At 39.3% G+C, this 24204-nt stretch overlaps 2 protein-coding genes and 1 long non-coding RNA gene across 3 annotated transcripts in view; 2 read left to right on the top strand and 1 right to left on the bottom strand.

Moving 5' to 3' along the window:
- Positions 1 to 24204, top strand: part of adck1 (aarF domain containing kinase 1) — a 182512-nt gene that overhangs the window by 143789 nt on the left and 14519 nt on the right. The window lies entirely within an intron of this gene.
- On the bottom strand, positions 10369 to 17777 carry LOC307047418 (uncharacterized protein). Its single transcript, XM_079694393.1, has 7 exons — positions 17634 to 17777; positions 16012 to 16066; positions 15810 to 15928; positions 15289 to 15702; positions 14898 to 15120; positions 14429 to 14602; positions 10369 to 14281 (listed from the first exon to the last, which is right to left on the bottom strand). The coding sequence occupies exons 2-7, from the start codon at positions 16049 to 16051 to the stop codon at positions 14127 to 14129; spliced, it is 1125 nt and encodes a 374-aa protein (XP_079550519.1). The 5' UTR covers positions 16052 to 16066; positions 17634 to 17777; the 3' UTR covers positions 10369 to 14126.
- Positions 18297 to 22253, top strand: LOC307047420. The gene is made up of 3 exons (XR_013810413.1): positions 18297 to 18482; positions 19276 to 19362; positions 19588 to 22253. It is a non-coding gene; the product is annotated as an uncharacterized lncRNA (long non-coding RNA).

Here is a 24204-nt window from a genome sequence, read left to right on the forward strand (position 1 = left end):
CTGTTTCATATGAGTGTTGAGAGCTGTATCCATAAATCTCTTAATGTTGCCCTCAAAGTGCACGAGATTGATGCATTTAACTTCAATTTAAAGAAAGAAATCTTCCCGGGGTGCATGCCCCCGGACCCCCCAGAGCAGGGCCCCTCAAACTCCGGACCGAACTACAAATCAATCCGGACCGAACCCTGTGTCCCATTATAAGAAATAAAATAAATTATACAAAATAAAAAAATAATAACTTTCTGATTCTGATGTAAATTAATGTATATTTTCTTGTGTCTGACGCGTTGTGAGAATGAACATGCATATACATTTATTTGTGTGTGCGAGCGGGACACGCATTGCAGACCGCAAGTTAACCGCAAGTTTACCTTGACTTTCTAATGCTTCTAATGCCTTTTTTGCCGAGGTTCAAGGCATTGGCTGCAGACAAACAGTTCCATTTCTCCCACTAGTTGTATTGAATGTGTGTCTGTATATAGACTGCCTGCCTAACCTGCCTTGTGCCGATAGGCAAGGCAGGCAAGTGCTTGGACCAGAAGGGGGCCCCCAAAGAAGGTAGATTAAGAAGGTCCACAGCAATGACAACATGAAACACCCTTTCATTTACTGCAACGACACGCCAGGAAACCCCCCCAAGGGGGCCCCATGCATAGCGCACTGTAAGAAACTGCTTCTTAATTTCAGTTTCAGTTTATCAATGCCAGTAAAGTCCCTATTTTGATCCGGACCAGTGACCTTGTATACAATTCAGAAGTGGAATAATAATAAAAAAGTTTGAGTACCCCTGCCCTAGAGAATGTGAGGTCATCACAAATAAAACAGGTTCACATGGATAGGATACTAGATACTGTAAGTGTGCACACTCATTATATACACTACACATTTTTCTTGGATTTGTTAACACTATAGCCCCTAATATATTTGTAGAAAGGCAGGAAATTAAAGGAATTGAGAAAATGTTTCATTGCGGAGGACCCCCTGTTTTGTGTCCCCCCCACTTCTCAAACCAAAGTTACATCCTTGACTACCATGGATAGAGACAAAACCGTAATGGAAGTACCACAAAGTCCAACACAACCAGCTGCTGTTAGAGGCTGGCTCACATGAATAGCAGATTAAAATGCCATTCAGAAAGGACCTTTATCTCTGGGGTCATTTTAGAAATCATTCCTTCATAATAATCTTACAAGGCTTATAGCAGCCTTTGATGTCTTCCACATGGAAATGAATTGATAGCTGCAATGGACAGTTTCCTCACCTGGGCTTTCCCTGTTTCAGGACTTGCACTGACTCGGGTTTCCTGAGCTTTCTTGGTGTTTTTTAACATGTATTTCCTGTGAGCATGGGAGAGACCGCAGAAACAGTTTATCTGTGTCAGGATGTTGACTAGCTGTCTGTCTCTCTGTGTGCCTGTCAACTCTCTGCTTATCTAAACCGACAGCTCTGACAATGCTGCTGTCACACACAAATACACACACTCACCATTTCAAAACTGTTATATACAGGGCTACTGAATATTTGAGAAATGTCGTCATAGGAAAAAAAACTCTCACCTTAACTGGTTAACCCGAATGGACGTAGCCCTGAGCCTGCCCAGGAGAGAGGCGGATGCGGAGGCGATTTACTATCAGGCCAGCTGTAGAAAAGTCCCAACCCTGTGTCCTAAAAATTACGTTCCCACAGAACTAAACTGCATTCTCAATTACGTTTAGCTAAAAACGTATTTTCTCCCACGTTACGTTTGTTATGAACATATCTCAAATACGTTTATTTTCTACATATCTTCTAGAGACATATTTTCTCCCAGGTTACGTTTGTTATGAACGTATCTTAAATACGTTTATTTTCTACACATCTTTGCCATTTATTGTCTTGCTTATAATAATGATAAGTCATTTATAAATATCATTTTAGAGCACACATTTGAAATCGAGAATCGGTCTCGATATATGGTTAAATTAAAATCAGTAGGCGAGGCTGTAATTTCGCCAGCTGTTACTCTCATGAGCGAGGCAGAAAATAATAGTTTTAACATGCCAAAAAGCTGCTGTGTCGTTTATTGCACCTCAAACATTACAACAAATCCAGAGTTACGTGTTTCTGTACTTCTTCTAAGAAGAAAGGACAGTAAAAGAAGAGCTCTGTCACTGTGGCTTCAGGCTTGATCGCCGTTCAAATGACAGCGTTGGTTTCCCCAAAAGTGGGCGGGGCTGTAAAGTGACGTAGATTTTACTCTCATCTATGGACATCGATCGCCTACTGCTATATTTAACCATATATCGAGCCCGATCGTCGATTTCCAATGATTTAATGTAATTGTTTGCCTGTCCGGCGATTGTAATCGGGCTCTTTGAAGATCCAAAACTCCATGGTTTTCTTACAATTCTGATCAGATTGGAATAAACATCTTTTTTTATTATCATCCAAACAGCCTCTTTCGCTGGTACATTAAGGCACTGTGGCTCATTCAAAACCATTCTATTTATTCTAACGTAAATTACATGCCAGTTTTTTATCTTTTTATTTAGCAATGTTTTCATGTTGAACCGGAAGTACGTCACTTCACTTTGTCTTCTTCGTCCCTTTTACGTTCCAGACAATGCATGGCTCAGCGTAACAGACAGAACAGCCACCCCAGGTGTGTCTACATTGGAATTACATCTTAATTACTATAAAGGACAATACTTAACCTAGTGTTTGTTAATTGGGTTTTTAATGCAGTCGTCTTTTCTTGATGGTTACAATATTGCTATGAGTTATATCTGAAGCAAATTATATCGGAAACAAATAACACTGTCTGTCAATTGTGTAAAATAAGAGGATCAGATTACTTAGGCAAATTTACGAACATGTTGTTGTGACTTAGGCAATTTGAAACCTGACTTAGGCCTTATTACTTCTGGAGTAAGTGACTTAGGACTGGTCAACCACTAACAGTTTAACATGCTAGAAGAGCATACAGAGACTCAGAAAACAGAGGGCAGTTTGGCCATGGTTGGCCCTTTGATTCAATATAGCAAACTCAAAAGGTACAACTTAAATCACTCTTGGCTAAATAAAACAAAAGGCAAGTAAATCAAACGCTGAGGAGGCATGTGCCTCTCGTCACTACTCCCTCCAGCTCTTCTTTGCTGGGTTTTTAATTGTAGCTAACCCTTTTCCATTTAAATCAGATTGTGTGTGTGTGTGTGTGTGTGTGTGTGTGTGTGTGTGTGTGTGTGTGTGTGTGTGTGTGTGTGTGTGTGTGTGTGTGTGTGTGTGTGTGTGTGTGTCAAAAAACTGATGACACTCGACGAGCATTACATATTTCATGGACGGAAGGACCTGAAACCTCCTCTCCTTGATTGGCAGAGCGTCAACTTCAGCAGTTGCAGCTGCCTGTTGATATTCCCAATGTAGTTGGGAGATGGTTGTGCCTGGGTGAAGGAACTTCTTGTCTTTGTAGGTCGCTGTGCTTCTGCAGTTGTGCGAATCAACAGTGGGCAGATCCTATAACCAGTCCTTAAAGAGCAACTTGCTGGTTTTTTTAAATTACATTCATGCTTAACCTTGCCTAAAAATTACAATTAAAAAAGTTAATGCAGGATTTGATATGTTTTACAAGACATAAGGGCATGAATTCAGAGGAAAAGGAGTCGTGTTGAGCTCTGCTACTAAAAACTGCTTTTTGTAATGTCATACGTCAAACGTGTTATATTACCTCACATGGGGGAGCAATTTTCTCGGACTCCTTCTCTGCCCAATCCGTGGTAGTAGTTTGTAGTTGGTTTGAGCGGTTGTGATTTAGTGAGCTGGTAATTTTACATTGCATTTCACCATTTGTAATCATGGTGAGCTGGAGTTTGTGCAACCTGTCAGGACATCGAGTCCACAGTTTCCCTAACAGGAAAAGGACCGGAGCTAGCTTTCGTTCCTGGGTGCTTTGTGCGAGGTGCATCCACCCCTTCGCTCCTCTCTCTCTCTCTCTCTCTCTCTCCCCTCCGGTACACAGTACCGTAAGACGTAGTGTGGAGTTGCATTAGGCAACGCGAGATACGGCTGATACTTGCGCATTAGTTTCTGTTATGGATCAGTATCAACAGTCCTGCCAGTAACGTTACTATATTATCAATACTACTTTAGTTATAGCCTGATATATGATAGCTAACTTTACAATGTTGCGATGTCACCGACATTAACTGTAGCTAACGCCGGTCACTCACCAAGACAGCTGCTCTGTTCTCCACTGGTTCTGCTCACACCACAGCTCCATTTCTCTCCGATGGCCGTTATTTCTTCTAATCCTTGGCTGCTCCTGGTCTCTTGGACGCCTAGCAGGCTCATAATTATAATCATATGCATTCGAATATATATTTTCAACCTCTTCTGTGTCAAAACTAGCATTGTGATCTATGTTTATTCATACGTTAGACCGGCCGCTCTCCCCCATGTTGCGTCACACGCGGGAGGTCATGTGGGGAGGCTTTGTATTATGCGGGAGTAAAAATGTCTTACAAAAACGACGCCAGATGTCACTGTAGTGTATATATATGTATATATTTTTTGAAAATCTAGTGTATTCATCATTTTCCTACACATTTATTCACTGGTGTGTCTAACCTGCAAGTTACTCTTTAATGAAATCTGTAACAGCAGTTTCCAGCTTTGCATTTTTGCCACTCTTAGGTTGAGATGTAGTTGGCGGTTCTGCCACTTGTTTGTCATGGTCGATGGTGTCTTTGTTCAGCCAGTGTAATGGTTCTTTCAGGGATACCAACTGTAGAACAAAAAAAGCTTTGCAAACTTTAAGATTCGTTCCATCCTGAAGTTTCAGTTGGTGGGAAAATGATGAACTGCGCCTGGATCCCTCACCAACTTTCTTTCTTTTGCTTCATGGCAACCTTTGTGACCAAAGTGGTGATGTATTACCCATGTCCTTCCCAGTTGTCCATTGACCAAACCTTCTGAAATATCCACTGCCTCTGCTCTTCTGTAATGGATTGACAGTCTCGAGTCATGACTTGTTGACAGAACTTCGAATTGCAGGGAAGGCCCATAGCCTTTGCAGCTATTTCTTTGCCACCTTTGGCCTTGTGAGACGTTTCTTCTTGGATTCATTTTGCTTCCATGTTTCTGGGCTGAGGTATTTATGTTGTTTCCTTTTGACCGTATTGTTTTCATGCACATCCTCTAGATGAGGAACATAATGTTCTGAAGTTGCTGCCGGACTGTCTTCATTTTCAGGGACAGAGGACTCATCAGAGGATGGATTGTAGTTTGGGTCTATGATATCATCATCATCATCGTCGTCGTCGTCGTCGTCGTCGTCGTCGTCGTCGTCGTCGTCGTCATCGTCGTCGTCGTCGTCGTCATGGTGTGGACGGGTCTGCTTGGCATCTTCAGCAACACTCTGTTTTTCAATGAAAGTGTTTAGGTTATTGTCTGCTCCATCTCGAAGAAAGCAGCTCCAGAGCCATTATTTCAAGGATACTGCGTCATAGAGTCCCGCCGAAGGACTGTTCCTTGGCTCCTTGGAATTCTACCGATGCCGGTGTACTTCGTTTGGAGACATTTCGAGGCTGCACATGTGTATCCTCCGCGGTCTTAAAATCCCCACAATGCTTTGCGCACGGACCAATTTCCCAAATCTTTGGCGGAAAATCTAAGGCACCATAACGGTGCACAGCTGATAGAAAAAGGGACATCTAGTGGTTAAAGCATGTTATTGAATGTTTTTGTTGAAATTATGTTATATTTGATGAAAAACATATTAAGAGTACATACAAAATAGGGGGAAAGTAGAAGGTCAATGATCGAAATATAGAATAGAAAAATTCTAGAAGATACTGTAAGTGATCTCTACAATAAAACAGTTTAGTGCAGGACGTCCAAAGATATTAATAGGAGGATGTGCAAAACAGACAAACTAATAAGGCTTTATTTAAACATTAAAGAATACTTTAGGTTAAAGGTGGGGTAGGTAATTTTGGAGAAACCAGCTCGAATTTGAAAATACACAGCCGGAAAAAATCTGCCACTTCCTTACAGAGCCCCTCCTCCAACACACATGAACGCGCACATGACCAATGAGGGCACGAGATAAGTTTGTGCACAGATTGAAGGCTGACAGGCAGGTAGGCCATCCAGGTGTCGACCAACCTAACAAATCTCTAATATCCAGTTATATAAGAGCATTCCATGGAATATAACAAAAAGTGTATCTCGAGCCGGTTTCTCAAACTTACCTACCCCACCTTTAAGGTCTTCTTTTGAATAAGAAACAAGCTTTGGGGGTATCTACTGATAAATATTAAGCCTGACAAAGTACTAATATATTGCTTTCCTGCAATGTTAACTATGTCGAAGCGCTTATTTTACTCTTATAAGATGTATGTAGATAGTATAAGAAATAAGAATATGACAGTTTAATGGTGGAGGTATACACACATATTGATAGATGTCTTGTCACTGTTGAGGAACCTGCGACCCAAGCTTTTCCTTCATTGGATAACTACACCGTAGTTGTGTATAATATGATATGTCAATAAACCTTAGAAAATCTCGAAATTTTGAAAGGGATGTGCAAAATAGCCATTATACAGTCTTTAATCACATCGTATAAACACCATGTCCCAACGTGCTTTGCGGCTAAAACATCCAATCACCAAGCTGAGGATCTTGCCTACGTCTGTTTCCGGTATTGTTTATGACGGATGTATTTTGTTATAAACACATTCCTTCACATTTTAATTTTAATTTACGTTAAAGTATTTTGTGAGGCCTTCTAAAATGTTTTTTTAAATATAACTAGGGTTCTAGTTGAAGAGTTTGTAAATGAACATGAACCCAAGCTGTTGCCTGGCAACGCAATCGCACAACGTCACGTCCGGTAATTCCACAACCACACACATGGATTAACATTGATTTAATACATTAATGTAGCCTTTGTTTCTGCTAAAAGAGGTGTCGACCAACCTAACAAATCTCTAAATAAAAAGATAAAACACTGGCATGTAATTTACGTTAGAATAAATATAATGGTTTTGAATGAGCCACAGTGCCTTAATGTACCAGCGAAAGAGGCTGTTTGGATGATAATAAAAAAATAAAAAGTTTATTCCAATCCGATCAGAAATTTAAGAAAACCATGGATTTTTGGATATTCAAAGAGCCCGATTACAATGGCCAGACAGGCAAACAATTACATTCATTGGAAATCGACGATCGGGCTCTATATATGGTTAAAGGTGACCTATCATGCAGAATGCACTTTTGTACGTCTTTTATACATTAATATGTGTCCCCGGTGTTCCAGGGAACTCACCAAGTGTCAGAAAACACAACCCTCTCTATTTTCTTCCATACCCAAATCTCTTAAAAAGGGGCTGCAACAGACTGATGAAGACTGATCCAGATTTGAACACTTCTGTGACGTCACAGAAGTTGCACTACGGCTATTGGGCCAACTCCACCAATAAGGAGGTGACAGCAACGAACATTGCCGTTCGAAAGCGCTGGAGACGCTGTAGTACATATGCCAGGCCTGTAGATGGTGCTCACAGAATCAGCCCATGCAAAGACAGTGTTAAATTGAGCGAAATGAGGAATGGCTAAAATGCATGATCTGTTTAGTATTTTGAAAAATAAAAAGTATAAATATGCCTTATATAGGTATGGTCCTACACTATATTATTCAAATATAGCATGATAGGTCCACTTTAAATATAGCAGGAGGCGATCGATGTCCATAGATGAGAGTAAAATCTACGTCACTTTACAGCCCCGCCCACTTTTGGGGAAACCAACGCTGTCATTTGAACAGCGATCAAGCCTGAAGCCAGTGACAGAGCTCTTCTTTTACTGTCCTTTTTTCTTAGAAGAATTACAGAAAAACATAACTCTGGATTTGTTTTAATGTTTGAGGTGCAATAAACGACACAGCAGCTTTTTCACGTATTTGAGATATGTTCATAACAAACGTAACGTAGGAGAAAATACGTTTCTAGCTAAACGTAATTGAGAATGCAGTTTAGTTCTGTGGGAACGTAATTTTTAGGAGACAGGGTCGCAAGACCCTACACTGTACTCTGTACTCTAGTTCAACAAAGTTCAAGCTCGGAACCCTTCTCCCTCGACAAAGCTCAGTGGTAGCATGTCCCTGGCTATCATTCGGGAAATGAAGGCCGCTTCTTGCGGGGTTACAGTGTCGTCTCGTGCTGGTAGAGGAGCTTTATGTTTTAATTTATTGTGGTTTTGCCTTGAGCTAGTTGACTTATGATACACATGTTTTACTTTGCATAGTTTGCACTCTACACTGTTCTCCCTCACCTGGTCAAAACATATTTCCACACATTACTCTGTTATGACACCATGTTTGCTTGTGTAGGACTCTCCGTTAGAGTGACGTAACTTAACGTGACCCATAGGCCTACGCAACATGGTAGAGGCCAAAATACAGAATATTCAATTGTGTTTTTTTTTTCGTTGTCTACTTAAGATATTTTAAATGGCACAGTCTTATGCTGCATTCACACCGGACGCGATGCGAATATTCGCTTCGCTCTAATCGCTCCTATCGCATCGCTCTAAACGCTCGAGTTTCACCGCTGTCAGCTGTGTTTACTCGCATCATTCAAACAAGACGCGCTGGCTCGGGGTCTAAAACTACAACAAAATAAACATATTTGACTGTGATTACATTTTAATACACGTTTCTAAATGATGCCGAAGTAACAACATACTGATACTGGTTCGTAAAAAACATGAATTAATGCTTGACAAGTCTGCAGACAAGACGGCAGGCGAAAAACCTTTTAAAATGCGTTTTTTCTGAATGAAGACCAGATCGACCAGGCTAAGCTAACGTTATATATGCTCCGTCCACACTCATAACAACGACCTAAAGACAGAAATAAAGCAGCGACTGTATTCGCCAAGACACAGACAGTCTTTGGTTTGTACTTGTTTAACTTTTGTCCAGTTTCTGAACAGATATGAGGAGCTGTGAGCTCTGAGGGCCAACTGCTAACAGCTAACGGCTGATGTGTTCTGGTTGAACGTCAGTGACGGCAGGCTGAGATCCTCACCACTGATTGGCTACCGCGAGATCGCGTCATGCGAATATGACGCTTGAACTTGAGCGTTTGTCGCGGCCCCCTTCAATCGCCTCAATCGCGCCGCGGAATTCGCGTCCACCGCTTCATGCTCGCCGTCGGAGCGAATTCGCGTCTGTCCGCCTCTCTGCATTGAATTGACATGTAATCGCGCGGCCCCCAAACATTGCATCGCGTCCGATGCATTATACATTTGATTAATCAACTTGTTGATATGTAATCATTTTAGGGACCTCTCCCATTAAAAAAAAAAAAATATATATATATAAAGATATTCCTAACTCATATAAAATACCTGAATCATTTCGAAATATTTGAATATTCCCATCCCTAGAACAGACCTGTATAAATGACCCTATACAGTCGAGGAAATAAGTATTTGATCCCTTTCCGATTTTGCAAGTTTACCTATACTTATAAAAAAATGAACAGTCTATAATTCTAATGGTTTCATTTCATTTCAAACCTTTATTTAACCAGATTGGTCCCATTGAGATCATAGATCTCTTTTTCAAGGGAGACCTGCAGCATATAGGTTCCACATGAAACATAAAACAATAAAAGGACATCATACATGATATTTACAGGATACATTTATATAGTTATAGACATTTACAAGTGCCCATAGTATCAATGAGCATTTCATTTAGCCTAGCTTTAAAAACATGCAGAGGAATGAGATTGCTCAGTTTCAATTCTTGCTGAAGACTGTTCCAAGCAAGTGGAGCTGCGCACATAAAAGCTGTCTTACCTAAGACAGTCCTTGCTCTTGGCACATCTAACAATACTACATCATGCAATCTCAGACAATAGCTGCTTGCAACTCTCTGTGTTATCAGTGAACAGATGTAATACGGGAGTTTACCCAACAAAGCTTTATAAATAAACGTGTACCAATGACTGAGCCTCCGTACAGTAAGTGATGGCAAACCTGCCTTGGCATACAGGGTACAGTGATGAGTAAGTGCTTTACAATTTGTGACAAATCTCAGTGCACTGTGATAGGCGGCATCTAACTTGTTCAGGCAATAGGCAGGTGCATTCATATACAACAAATCACCATAGTCCAGCACAGGTCAAAAAGTCACAGTGACTAGCCTTTTCCTGGCCTCAAGCGAGAAACAGGACTTGTTTCTGAAAAAGAAACCTAGCCTAACCCTCAGCTTTTTAAGCAGGTTATTGACATGAAGTTTAAAAGTAAAACAATCATGAAGCCAGATACCAAGGTATTTGAAACAGGCAACCACTTCAAGTACTTGTCCTTTGTTGGAGATTTGGAGGATGTTTAAAACCAACCTCGTCTCCGCGTGTCGTTTGGTAAGCTGGATAAATTCGTAAAAAGGAAGGGATTAAGAAACACCAGAATGCAAGTTAAACAATAATCTTGTTTTAATGACACAAAGTAATAATACAAATACATCACCGAATCACGAAGCACTCTGCAGAGTAGTCCGGGCTCAGGTTCTACCACCGTGTGAGACATGTCTCAGGAACGGCAATTCAAAAACAAGAGCCCCGATCTTCAAAATGATCACAAGATTTATACACAGAGTTCACTTCTGAGCGAGCTAGACAGTGAGTTGGCAGTGTTCCATTGGTCGGTTTCCCTTCTGGGCGGGATCCCAGGTAGTAAGTCAGTTTGTTGATTCCATGTTGCTTCTGTGCGCGTGTGTGTGTGTTTCTGTCCCTCTGCCCTTAGGCAGATCACCCAATCAATGATTTGGAGTCATGACAGAGGACTCTTTGACAGGACACATACTCATTCCCCCTAAACATCTTCACCACACACATCCTATCAGGTATCTTTAACAGAAGTTAATTGTTCTTATCGCTTAATGGCTTCCCTGAACTTCCCTTCACCCCAAAGTCAGCTTACTAGGAATGAATACATTTTATTGATAAGCTCAAAAGGACCTTTATCTCATTTACTGCTGGGTGACCCAAGTCTCAAGGCCTATTTTGGGGTCTGTAGGAGATAAACATTAATTCTACAAGACTTCAACTGTCTTGTATCTGAGGCACATCTCCCTTTGGGCTAATCAATACGGGTTTTAGCAATTAGCAGAGGAAGCTAGAGACTCAGGGCCCCTTCCTTGCTGGGAACTGCAAAGCAGATGTCAAAGGTCATAAAACCACCCTTTTGACTGCACATGAAAAGTGGAAGAAAAGACTATTGCTTTAATTTATTATTACTAAGTAGTGGGACATTGTTTCAGGAATATATGAAAAGCCTCTCTATTATTTAAACAGTAAAAATGTACTTTCAAATTTAACACCCACGAATATATAAGGTGACATTAAAATGAATATACCAGATTGAACTTTCCTGCCATAACACGTTACTTTAATACTTCAAATAATTCAAATAATACTTAAATTCCCCCTTTTGGTCTCGCCCCACGAGACCAACTCACATAAGACATTTGAAACACAGCTACTGTCATTCCTTGCCACTGTGTCTCCCCAACAGTATACCTTTGTGAACAGAACACAACTTTCAATGTCAGTGAAGGAACTATCAGAGTGCGAACCTGAGTGCCAGAAAGCAGCATCCTTGCGTGTTGTTGAATCCTCAGGCCCCCCCCCTCAGCGGAAAACGCCAACAAGGGCAACTGATAGGGAGGGGGAGATGCGGCCTTTCCTTCAAAGGTGGAACTGATGAATCTGATCAGAGAGAAGTAGACTCCTCTGCTACCTCGAGAAGTCCCCCAGCCCGCTGACAGCCGCTTCCGAGTCGTCTGCTGTGGGGATGTCCGCGAGGTCCTTCTCCTCCAGTCCGATGATGACAGCTTCCGAGTCGTCTGCTGTAGGGATGTCCTCGTTGATGATAGCCAGGTCCATCCTGATGTCCTCCATGGTCCTAGCCGGTGATTTCCTCGCCGCACACTGGCTCCAGTAGTACCAGATATCCCCCTTTGCTCCTCGGCGGACGGCATGAGATGTCCTCTGGGTCACTCTGTAGAGGCCGGAGAACCTGGGGTTGAGCCACCTTCAGCCAGACGAACTCCGCTGTGTCGGCCTCCTGCTCCTCGGGTCCCCCTTTTGGCGTCAGCAACCTGTGTGGAGAAATATGATACCCACCCCTCAAGTCTACGCTCAGGGCTTCTTGGCCCTCAGGTGTTTGACCCACCACTGGTAGGCCGCTTCAGAATTCTGATACTTGGCCTGTGTCAACAAAATAAACCCCAACATCTTCAGGTGAACTAAATAACATAACTCAATAGCTCTGAATTTCTGACAAGCATCTGTGTTATTATAAATGAAATCCTTGAGATCCTATTTAAAATCTAAATATAATATGAACTGCTAATGTTTCTGGTAATGGAACACACTAATGTTATGGATTAAAAACAACTAAAATCATGATACTGACAAAGTGAATAATTTCCTGGTGATACTGCTTCTACCTGTCAGTGCTTAGATATTATCAAGCTGAAAAATGAATACAGAAATCCAACATACTGTCATCAAATGTCTTTCCATTATGAATTTAAATTAAATGTACATCCCAATAATGATCTAAACAGTCTATGGCTTTTACTTCTTTACCAGGCTAGTTACAAGATGTTGTCTAAATTAAATTCTATCTCATTACATTACTATGTTTTAACTTAGCTGTAACATGTTCTTTCTACATTTCAAACCTCAGTTACTTAATACCTGTTGAAATATTACAAAATTGTTTCATTATCACAGGTCACCTTCTCTGGTATTCTCATTCTGGAATTACCTCTCTCAGTAGCCCCTTGGCCACTGATTCTGCATCTGTGTTACCTGTTATAACTCAATCAATATTACAAACATGTCAACATTTTTTAGGAAACCTCTCGTTTCCCTTGGAGCTCCAGAATAATGTGTTCGTCTAAAAACATGCTTGGTTAGTTATTGTTTTAGAATCATGCAGTTGCACTGATCACATGCAGACATTTCATTCACACTCACACTGTCAGGTTTTAAAGTCAAGTTCGGTCAGCCCCAGAGTCAGTCATTGATAGTGCTTTTCTCAAGTCACACTGTCAGTCAGGGTCAAAGGTCATTTGGTCTCAGTTTCATTGGCCATGTGTCGTGCTCTGCGGAGACTTTAATATTCTACTAGCTGGAGTTGTACTAGTGACATCATTGTGTTGATGTCAACCAATGCAACAAAGTGTTTCTCGTGTTCGCAGCACCATTTTCTTCAGATGTTTAACAAACAAATGATCAATACACTTTATTAATATACCGCCCCTAGGAAACACAATACCTGACAAATGTTCATGCAAGGCATTCTTAAGTGAACCTGCAGAAAACGGCCTTTTGAATTAATATTCCAAATGAATCAATAATAATAATAATCCATGTTATCAATTTGTTTACCCTTAGAAGTGAACATACCTCATAATGTTACATCAGGATGTTAAACTAAGCTTTGGCCAAATCAACCATTATTACTGTTTCAGATCTAACTGGAGGTTGAACAAACAAAACCTTTTTTTTTTGTTTACATCATGAAACCACTAACATATTTTCCAATTTCAGCATCAGCCTATTTACTCTAAAATTACATCCTAAATAGGAATATTAGGAATGATACACATATTTAATCTTCAGAAATGTTCTCAACAAATGGAGAGTAATGCCATCTTTCTATCTAGTGAATAGCCAACATATTTAAAAAATGTCAGATATACAAAAATAAGCCTAAATACTCTTTTACTATCAAAGTCTAAAGCTAGACCTAAACTGAACAGTTTTGGTAATGGACAATTTAATCTAGAAACAAAACAAAACTGGACCTGTGTTCTTATGTGTTCTTCAAAATACATTAGTAAATACCTTGTGAAGTATTCACAATATAACTAGTCCTCTCTAGGATATGAAATCCATTTATCTTTAACCAGATACTATTTCCCTATTTATTTTTTGTTTATGATAATAATGGTATAACGTCCACACGTTTACCCATAGCTAGTCACTATGTCAAGATTATCATGTGTGACATAATAATCAGATGTCTTGTTTGCCAAACAAGGATATTAAACTTTATTCTTTTCAGTATTCCAGACCATAATTAAACAATAAGCCTCCCTTCCTAAACACTAAGCATATCGTTCTACACCACCTTCTGGTAAACTCTTGCACAGTTATAAAGTTATAGTCAAGAGTCTTAAAATGCCTGGCCTGTGCTTGCAGACTATCCTTGTCCACTAAAATGAAAAATGAAAATGATTATGTGCACATAAGACTGTCAAAAATGGTCTCCCTTTAGAAGCAGCCCTCTTATGGCTGGGTGATGTCTGTAAAAATATTCAGACAACACACAAGTAGAAAAGTTTGGAAGACTCAGGACTTACCCTCTTCTTCCTCCCCGGGCTCTGGGTCCTCTGCTGGGTAAAGTGTACCGTGGAGGGCCTTTACCAGCTGCTTTTTGGCTCCCTGGTGTGAGTTGGGAGAACGGATGACCATACTGGATCGCTGGTCCGCGGTGTAATTGGGCAGCCGGCGGCCCGAGCGGGCTACTGTGGAAGCTAATGAAGATATTTTAGATATTTATTTTGTCCTTTCAAAAATGCATTTTGTGCCTTACCACAATTGTCAAACAATAAATCAGAAAACGACAATGACATGCTCACATAACTATATATAGCTGCCTTTAAGGTTAAAATGTTCTCTACAAAATGAATGACAGAAAATGACCATAATATCTCTGTCCATTACAAACAACTTTTATGTTGCACATGATGTTATGCATTCAGCAATGTGTGGATATGCCTTTCGAGTAGAGAACCATATAAATGGAAATTAAGTTGCAATTCTACTTACATGTACTTTCATTTTCATCAGAACTGGTAAGAGTCTGATCCAAAATAATTGTTGATCCACCTGCGTCACTTGAGTCAGCATCATAATCTTTTCCTGAGTCACTTGCTGACAAGTCAAGGCAACGCCTCTTCTTTGGACAGCCCCTCTCTTGTGCAGGCCCTTGCCTCTTTTGCGGAGACTTTACGTTCAGAAGCCTCTTTTTAAGTTTATTGTGAATGGTTGTCTGTGGGAAATAACAAAGTAACTTTATAAGAATTACTTAATCATTTTGATGAAGCCTTGACTTTTTTTTTCAAAATGTTAAGAGATGACAGTGAATTCAAATAATTATTAAGTACTTCACAATCAACAAAGTGCAAGAAATAAAAAGCCACACATTTTAATGACTTACATGTTTCACAGCTTCATCTTTGTCTTGTAACATGGGATAATACTCCACTACTTTCTTAGCCATGGCTGTGAGTTCAGGTTTGGAAGGGTACTGAAGCTCTTCTCCTTGTGGACTTGCTCTCAGGATGGAAATCATGCTGGTGAGTGTGTTCCTCACTAGCCTGCAACTCAACTCCTTGGACATTACACATTCCCCCTCTCTGCCTGTGCGGGCCATCTCAAAGTAATGTCTACGAGCTTGTTCCAACTCACTGTCCGTGTAGATCACATACTCTGGTGGACTAGGTAGCTGTAGGGTCATCTTTGGGCGTTTTTTCTCCAAAGGAGTGGATGTTGAGGGGAGACTATGTTTTCTACAAGGTGGAGTTCCTGTTTCAGAAGGGCCATCTTTATCTTTTAAGATAGGATTCTCGTCCTACAACAGCAGATAATGTCAAACAGTCAAAGTCAAACAATGGCGACAATCTGAAATAACATGTCTTGTGCAACTTTTCTTTTAGACCAAAGTAGGTAACCATTTACCTCTGGGTTGATCAAAGACCACACTCTTTTTCTCCTAAGAAAGTGTTCTGGCCCAGGAAAAAGGTCTCTCAAATCATCACGAGTGAGGGAGTGCATCAACACCTCATCGATGTTAGCAGCTATGAGGACAGCAGCATCATTACCAACATTTTACAATCCCAAATAATTATTTATCGTTTTGATTCAAACACAAATGACATACCCTTAAAAATGTACACTGTAACATCATCCAGTTTATCCATTGTCCCATCTATAACCTGGTAGGAAGAAAAAATATTAATTAATTATCATAATTTGATTTCAAACAGCTTTATCAAACATGTGATTGAATATTACAGTGAATACAATCATTCCTTGTGGTTTAAGCTCTTAAATGCTTTTCATTTTATGTTTTTATCTGCTACAGAGGCTGAAAAATAATGGTTTTAGTCAGTGTGCGAAATACCCGTCAATATTCGGGGGGTCCCATCTCCCGATTGTTGCGCAACACTGACATAGGAGGTTGCATTGGCTAAAGTTGTTTGGATGCACGTTGTTTTATATTACAGGGTTTCTCAACGGGGGCGTCAGCGCCCCGTGGGGGGCGTTCGTACAACCTAGGGGGGCGCTGGGAACGAACAAGGGGTGTCACAACTTCGCTTGTGTAGTGGTCATTATCTTGAACTTTTTAAACTTTCATGGTTTTCAAATATTTTCGGTGCAAAAATAGGATAAAAAGCCTATCTTCATATGGGTTTCTTACCCTTCTATCGTCTCATCTACTTTCTACTTTATGCTCAGTACCGTCATGATCGCTATAGTAACGCCGATAAACAAATCCACCTCATCGCAGTAGAGTGGTCCTTTCCGAAACTATTTCGCCCTCCCCTGACTTCCACTGGTTGGTTTGCGGGACATGCAAAGCAAGCGGTGGATGGGGCATTACACTAAGCAACATGAATCTCATCCATATTACATAGTAAGGCAACATAAGACGTGAATAAAGCTAACTCCGCTTAGCATGCTAATTGTAAACAATAGAACGTGCGCATTACATGTAGACCACTGCAATGTCGCTCATTACGTCTGCTAACCGATAAACACTTACTTTCATAAGGTACACACACCAACCGGCACATACGCATTTAACACTGATGTTACAGGCGCTTAACTTGTATAGTAACAAACTACTTTAATTACTATTTGGCCGCGAACTTAAACGTGCTACTCTCCAACTCAGAACGAAGGGACCCCATATTTCGCACACTGGTTTTAGTCAATACTGACAAAACAGCTATCTGTCCCTTGCTGTATCTCAATTTGCATACTTCTGTACTTACATTTACTGTTTTGAGTGTATAAATGTGTTCCAATCTGAAGCATGAAATATTTGTGTGCACTATAGGCCTACCGGTAGTACCCGCATGGTTCATTATAACGGTCAAATAGTTCAGTGTAAAACACTGAACACTTTCCACTCTTAGTTACCATTTTGACTGCGTAATGGAAGTTGTGGGACCGGTGAACACATCACGATACAAATAAAAGTTATACATGTCGTTTTTAATTCATTATTTAATAAACGTACCACTATGCCGGTGTAAAAAAGAAGCAACTGACAATTTTAGTGGATTAATTCAGCAGTCTATAATGATTTGCTAACCCGAACGACAACGTTAGCATCGCCGCTAGCTAGCTAGCTAACAGCGCTAGCTAACAGCGCTAGCTCACTAGTAGCGCTAGCTAGCTAGCTAGCTAACAGACATAATATTTATTGCATTTTTAACCCAGCAATATTGGTACCGTGACAAATTAATGCGCTTTTATTATAATATGAATACACACCTTCTCTTCAAATGTGTGACCTTCTTCTCTTCTCTTCTCTTCTTCTGTGACCTCTTCTTTCTAACCTCGTGAACGTGCTACTTGACAATGATACAGTAGTGGGTTGAACTCCTCCTTCGACAAATAATAATCTGAGTAAATAGGGATGATAAAAATTAAGCATTTGAGGGGAAAAAGGTGACGATAGTGTTTGTAATTGCTAATACATATGCTTTTTGTATTTTTCATATCGCAGCACATACTAAAAAGGATATATCAGAGACCTCCCCCCCCCCATTGTTAATATGGTTTGACCCAACCAACGTGCCAAAGCCCGCCAAAAAGTAGAACTAGGAGATATTACAGTACTGGCGCAGGCTGTGGTTCAAGTTTGCCTTTAGCAGATGTTTTGTCTGTCACATCAATCTGTCAGCTTCCATCTCCTCCTCAGTTCAGAAGATTTTGAGGAACATGGCGTATTGGCGGTGTGTGATTTGCTTTGTTTTTTTTGCGTTAACATTGAAGTCTTTGCTGAGCCATATTAACAAGGCACATGGCCGCAGTCCAGATTTCCGTGTTGTATGTGGAATTAATGGATGTACCGAAGAATACAGAGTTTTCAACTCTTTCTACTACCACATCAGACGTAGACATGCTCTGTATTTTGAAAATGGAACCCCGCCTTCTGGGTTGATGACAACTGCATCCGAACCATCTAGAGTTGGACTTGAACATTTTGATGTGCCCATTTTTTCTGGTTGTGCCACTGCAACACGAGGGATGCAAAGGACCAACAGTCAAGTCAGCACATGTGTCCCTTCACAGCAGGAGCAACAGCTTGAGGAATTCCCGATTCAACCTCCTGATCAGGTAAGATGCAGTGTTGAGCAAGCTACTTTGAAAATGTAGTGAGCTAAGCTACCAGTTAGTCTACCATTATGGAGCTTCACTACACAGAAGCTACCAACCAGTCAAATGTAGCAAGCTAAGTTACACAAACACCGCAAAAGTAGCTCACTACATGTGAAGCTACTTTAATGGTGCCTTCACGTGCTATGGGATCTCTGCTGTGTTAAGCCATATAAAAAATAGCTTCAGTGATCGTTACCACACTACTTGATCAATAAAAGAGTTAAGCTACTGAAAAGTTACTTGATTCAGGAAATAGTGACGCTACCGCCAAGCTACTGAGAATTATAGTTACCTAGTTACTAGTAGCGAAGGGGGGTCTTATATGGGTTTCTTTATTTTTACTCTGGAAATCTTTTAATCTGGACATTGCTATATAAATACTAATTATTATTATTACTACACTAGTTGGCTACTTATCTCTACTTTATTCTGTCCAATGAAAACTTAAGCAGTAAAACAATGATTGATTGATGATTTGATCTTCCTCTTGCCTCTCAAAAATAGAGGAGGAGCAACCTCCTCTGCCTCTATGGACCAGCCGCCACTGGTTGAAATAGCAATTTTCACTAGCCAGAACACAGGATCTTCTTCCTGTAATTATTTTCACAAACACTATTTAAATAAGACATATTGGACAGGGGCTGCTGGTTTAAAAGCCATATCTTACATGATAATATTACTCAAACATACAACACTTGAGTTAACTAGTCTTTCTTCTAATTGTGTAATATTACTATGAATATGTCTCCAGGAAGAAGCTGATACATCTGGCGGAAATCTTTCCAGACGTGCAGTTGCATTTGCCATCAATGTCCGTGAAAAATGCCACCTGTCCCAGGTATTGCATCTATTAGTTGCTTTGTACAAAAGTGTCTGCTAAGTGACATAATGAATGTAAGTGTGCCTGTAGTCAAAGGGGTTGAAGAGTGGTGATAATCTTTGTATGTCATTTTCAACCTTGTTTTCAGACATGGGGGCACTTTATTTATGTTAGTTAGCTATGGATACTCGGACTGTAAATGCATACTCTGATGTATTTAATTTTTTTTATTTTCTCTTTCAGAGGAGTGTCAACGATATTGTCTCTGGGGTCCAACAGTATCAAGCGGCTCTTCTGGATACCTTGAGAGACACAATGAAAAGGGTCTTCGAGAGTCATTCAGGGAGTACGGCGCAGCTCCAAGAGGAAGCATTGGCAACATTTGATCATTTTCAGGATCCTTTCACCCTAATGGCCACCACATACATGCAGGATAGCACCATTCAGAATCTTTTTAACCCAGTGAAACCAGAGGAAATAGTTGTGTCTCAAAAAGTTTGTAGAGTTAAAAAGGGAGACTCAAGAGTTCTTGTAATCAAAAACAAAAGTTTTTACTATATACCCCTAATTAATAGTCTACAACAGTTGTTGTCCAACTCCAGAATCTTTGATATGATCAACACTGCACCACAAAGCTGCAACAAAGATGGGTTTTTGTATGACATTGTTGATGGGAGTCTTTTTAAATCTCACCCTCTGTTTTCAATAAAACCTACTGCTTTGCAGCTGATCTTGTACACTGATGAAATAGAGATATGCAACCCCTTGGGGTCACATGCTTCTGTAAACAAATTACTGATGGTTTATTATACTCTAGGAAACATAGACCCCAAGTTTAGATCGAAGCTTGCAGCAATTAGACTCCTTGCTATAGCAAAAGCGAATGATATTGACCAGTGTGGTGTTGATGTTGTTTTAGAAAGAATTGATAAAGACTTAAAATTGCTGTACAATGGTGTCAAAATACAAACACAGAATGGTGAAATGGATTTATTTGGTGCTTTAATTTCACTATGTGGTGACACACTTGCGCAACATGAGCTCGCTGGCTTTAAGGAAGGAGTTGGTTTTGCATATAGCAAGTGCAGGCACTGTGAATGTACCTTTGAGGACATGCAAATCAATTTTAACGAACAAAGTTTCACTAAAAGGACAGTGGAAAAGCACATTAGACAGTGCATTGAAATAGAAAGGGCCAGCACAGAGTTCTTGAAATCTGCCCTTAAAACCACCTACGGAATAAACAGAAAAAGCAAGCTGGTTGAATTTCCAGCCTTTGACCTCATTCAGCAAACTCCACAGGACATAATGCACATAATTCTTGAGGGTGTTGCACCCATGGAAATTAAGTGTGTGTTAAAATACCTTATTCTGTCAGGACAAATGGAGTTGGACATTTTCAATTCAGCCATGCAGAGTTTTCCTTTTTCATCTATTGATGTACGAGACAAGCCCTGTCCTGTCAGTGTCAATACCTTGTCATCTAATGATAACAAACTTAAACAGTCTTCTGGGCAAATGCTGATATTGTTAAAGATCATGCCTTTTCTGTTGAACAATATGAAGGGAAATATTTACGTTAAGTTTATTTTGGAATTAATTGAGATAGTTCAAATAGTTTTTGCACCTGTCATATCTCTGCAAACTGTATTAAGACTTAAACAAATGATTGAGCAGCATCTAAAACAGTTTAAGCAACTTTTTCCTGACAAAAATGTAACGCCTAAGCAACATTACATGTTGCATCTCCCTACCCAAATTCTTTCTCTGGGTCCTTTGACAAGGCATATGTGCATGAGATTTGAGTCAAAGCACTGTTTTTTTAAACAGTGGTCATCTAAATTGAACTTCAAAAATGTATGTAAATCGTTGGTGAACCATAACCAGCTTCTTGAATGCTATCAAAATGAAATGGGCATTGAGCATCCAATATTTTTACATGAGAAAGAATTGGGCCCCGTCTCAGAAGTGACAAATAAAGAGTACATCACAGCAAAGATTAGAGATTTCTTGGGGATTGATGGCATACAACATGCAGTCTCAGTCAAGTGGCTTATTCTTAATGGTAACAAGTACATCAGCGGAAAGTCTCTGATAATAACTAATGCAAATGATACAGTACCTATCTTTGGACTTATAAAAAACATTTATGTCGTAGATTCTTCATTGTATTGCTTTGAACATCAGCTTTATGAAACTGTGTGTTTTAACAAAGATTTATTAGCATATGAAGTCACTGTACCCAATCTTGCCCAAGCAACAGAGTTGATAGATGCAGAAAAGCTTGTTGATTATACATCCTATTATTCGATGAGTTTTGAAAACAGTGTGTATATTTTGATCAAATATAACCTTAGGGATGTCATTGCACTTAAAACCTAAATATGATGATCATTGAATGAGCATTGGAAGGTTATACCTGTGTATGCAACATGATAATTTGAGTGAAATCTAGCTTATTGAGAGAACACAGGAAAATGTGTAGGAAGTGTTTTTTTAAATGTCTTTTTTACTATTTTATTTTATTACCTTTTTTTGTCTAATCCAACAAAGAATTTGGCCAAATACAGATTTATTTGTGTTGTTGTATTGACTGTTTGTTTATTTACAAACATGTGTTGGGAGAAAAACATTATAAAGTAATGCACTGAGCTAACATTATTTTTCCTGCAAAATAGTATAGTCAGGGAATTTTGATTTTGGAAAGTATGATTTTTATTATTATTTCTACTTTTGTTCTCCTTGAAATGAAATTTCATTGAATGAGCATTGTAAGGATGTGTATATGAAGAGCTGATACAGTTGATAGGGATTACAATTAGATTATCTCAATGTGATTGACAATGCAATATAGGGTTGAAATGTGATAGAACCATGATAAAATGTCTTAAATAAAAGTTTCAGTCTGACAGTGTGGTACTATGTTTTTTTCTGAGACACATTTTTGTAGCAATGTTATTTGCTAAGCAGAATCATTTACTATGAAATAATTACTAAATTGAGCTATTGTGATATATTGAATTTCGATATATTGCCCCATTCCAAGTTGATATTTTTGATTTGTTATTGCTTTGGGAATTAATGTTGTGATTTAACATCTGATATAAATATGAATCTGACTTAAATGGATCCCATGTGATTCTTAAAATAAGTTGTAACATGTCTTGAAACAAGTTCTTACAGCTAAAAAAAAAAACAAATTGATATGAGGCAGTGACCCAAACCTGTGTCTGACAGTAATTTATCTTAATTTGTTTGTAAAATACCTTATTTCAAGATTTGCTGACCAAATAAGAATTCAGAAGTCTAATGTTCTTCAAAGAAGCTTCATCATCTTACACAAGCAGCTCTTGCAGAGTACATTATTCTCAAAACAAGTCCAGTAAGAATTTATGGCTAGATATAAGATGGCAACTCTTGGCAAGATCAGTAATTTGTGCAGTGCACTGTTGCCTTGACAACGAGGCACAAGCAAACTGTCAAAACCTCCTCTGAGATGCGTTCTTTGCACACTTCTTCTGTTTGCAATGAGCAACATTTCACCAACACACTGATTCAGAGTACAACCCAAAGGTGGCGCACAACTATCCAATGCTGCTGTAATCACATCAAATCAGCTACTGAGAAAAACTCAATGTAAATCTCTCCCCCAGCGGTTGACAAGATAAAACAGCTGAGTGTCTATATGGTCAGGAATGCTGAAACATGTGAATGTCAAACCCATTAATGGTAACAGTCTTCCTATTCTTAATTACTTTAGTTCTAAGTTAATAGGCAAAACAAAAAAAACTTTTCTTAACCACTATAGATTCATCTTTAATCTTCTTGCTTATTCTATTCTTTTTCAAATTGTTTATCTAAGTTGTGTGTTACAAGCATGGTTAGATTTGTAACAGAATACAAAACTAACTGTATTCAGCGCTATATATTTAAAACAAGTAATCTGACAGTTAATGAATATATTTTTGGAACACTTAAAGGAATTATTACAAAATGTAATCTTCATTATTACTAAAGCTGAAACCTAAATAAATCATCACGGAACATTTTTCTGTCCTTATTACTTAATTGTTTCAATAAAAACTAAAAGCATTGTGAAAACTCCCATTTTTGAGAACATCTCTCAACACTTTTATTCCATCTAAGCACGAATGTTTATGACAAACTCGTCCTATTAATCCCAAACGGTCTTTAATGGTATCTATTGTGAACTTTTCTTAATATTAATTGTAAATGCAACGTATGTTCTCTTTAGAACAAAGACAGGATAGTTGCAGCTGAAACTGTTTAATAGCAATTTTCTGTTAACCTAGATAAGCCTTTTGTTCTTATATCTAGTAAATATATTCGTATCTTATGTTACTCATAAAACAATATGACATTTTCCAGAATAGTAGTAACTCTATATAACCTGTACTCTCTCTATACTTCTTCAAACCATCTGACTTTTCTCTCTCTCTTCCTCTCTGCGCCCTGCAGCTGCCGGCCCAAGCTTCTCTCATCAAAACCTCTTTTGTTCTCCAACTGTGTGAGATGGCTTTTAGCCTCGTGCAGCACCTCTGTCATGCTTGAACATTAACAGATTCCCTCTGACAAACTTACAAAAACCTTCTTTTTACTTTCTACTCCTTCTTCATAAACTTAAAAACACCATTGTGGTGAATCGTTCACGTTTTCAGTTTCCTATCTACTTTAAACAACCATCAACTGAGAGTAACTGTATATGATAACAACTCCTAAATAACCTCACAATATATATTTCTTCCAATGAGTTCGTTATTTCATGTCTAACAAATTCTCCTCTTTCCATGTCGTATTCTAGATGGAAAAATCCACCTATCATATTTAATTTGAATAAAA

This window comes from Notothenia rossii, assembly GCF_949606895.1.
Source record: "Notothenia rossii genome assembly, chromosome: 7".
Classification (NCBI taxonomy): domain Eukaryota; kingdom Metazoa; phylum Chordata; class Actinopteri; order Perciformes; family Nototheniidae; genus Notothenia; species Notothenia rossii.

Excerpts from the sequence above, each read along its gene's own strand:
- LOC307047418 (XM_079694393.1), bottom strand. The coding sequence starts at position 16,051 with ATGGATAAACTGGATGATGTTACAGTGTACATTTTTAAGG. Across the intron at positions 15,929-16,011 it reads TACAGTGTACATTTTTAAGG|CTGCTAACATCGATGAGGTG; the intron begins GTATGTCATTTG and ends CTGTCCTCATAG. Across the intron at positions 14,282-14,428 it reads GCCCGGGGAGGAAGAAGAGG|TGGACAAGGATAGTCTGCAA; the intron begins GTAAGTCCTGAG and ends TTTTCATTTTAG.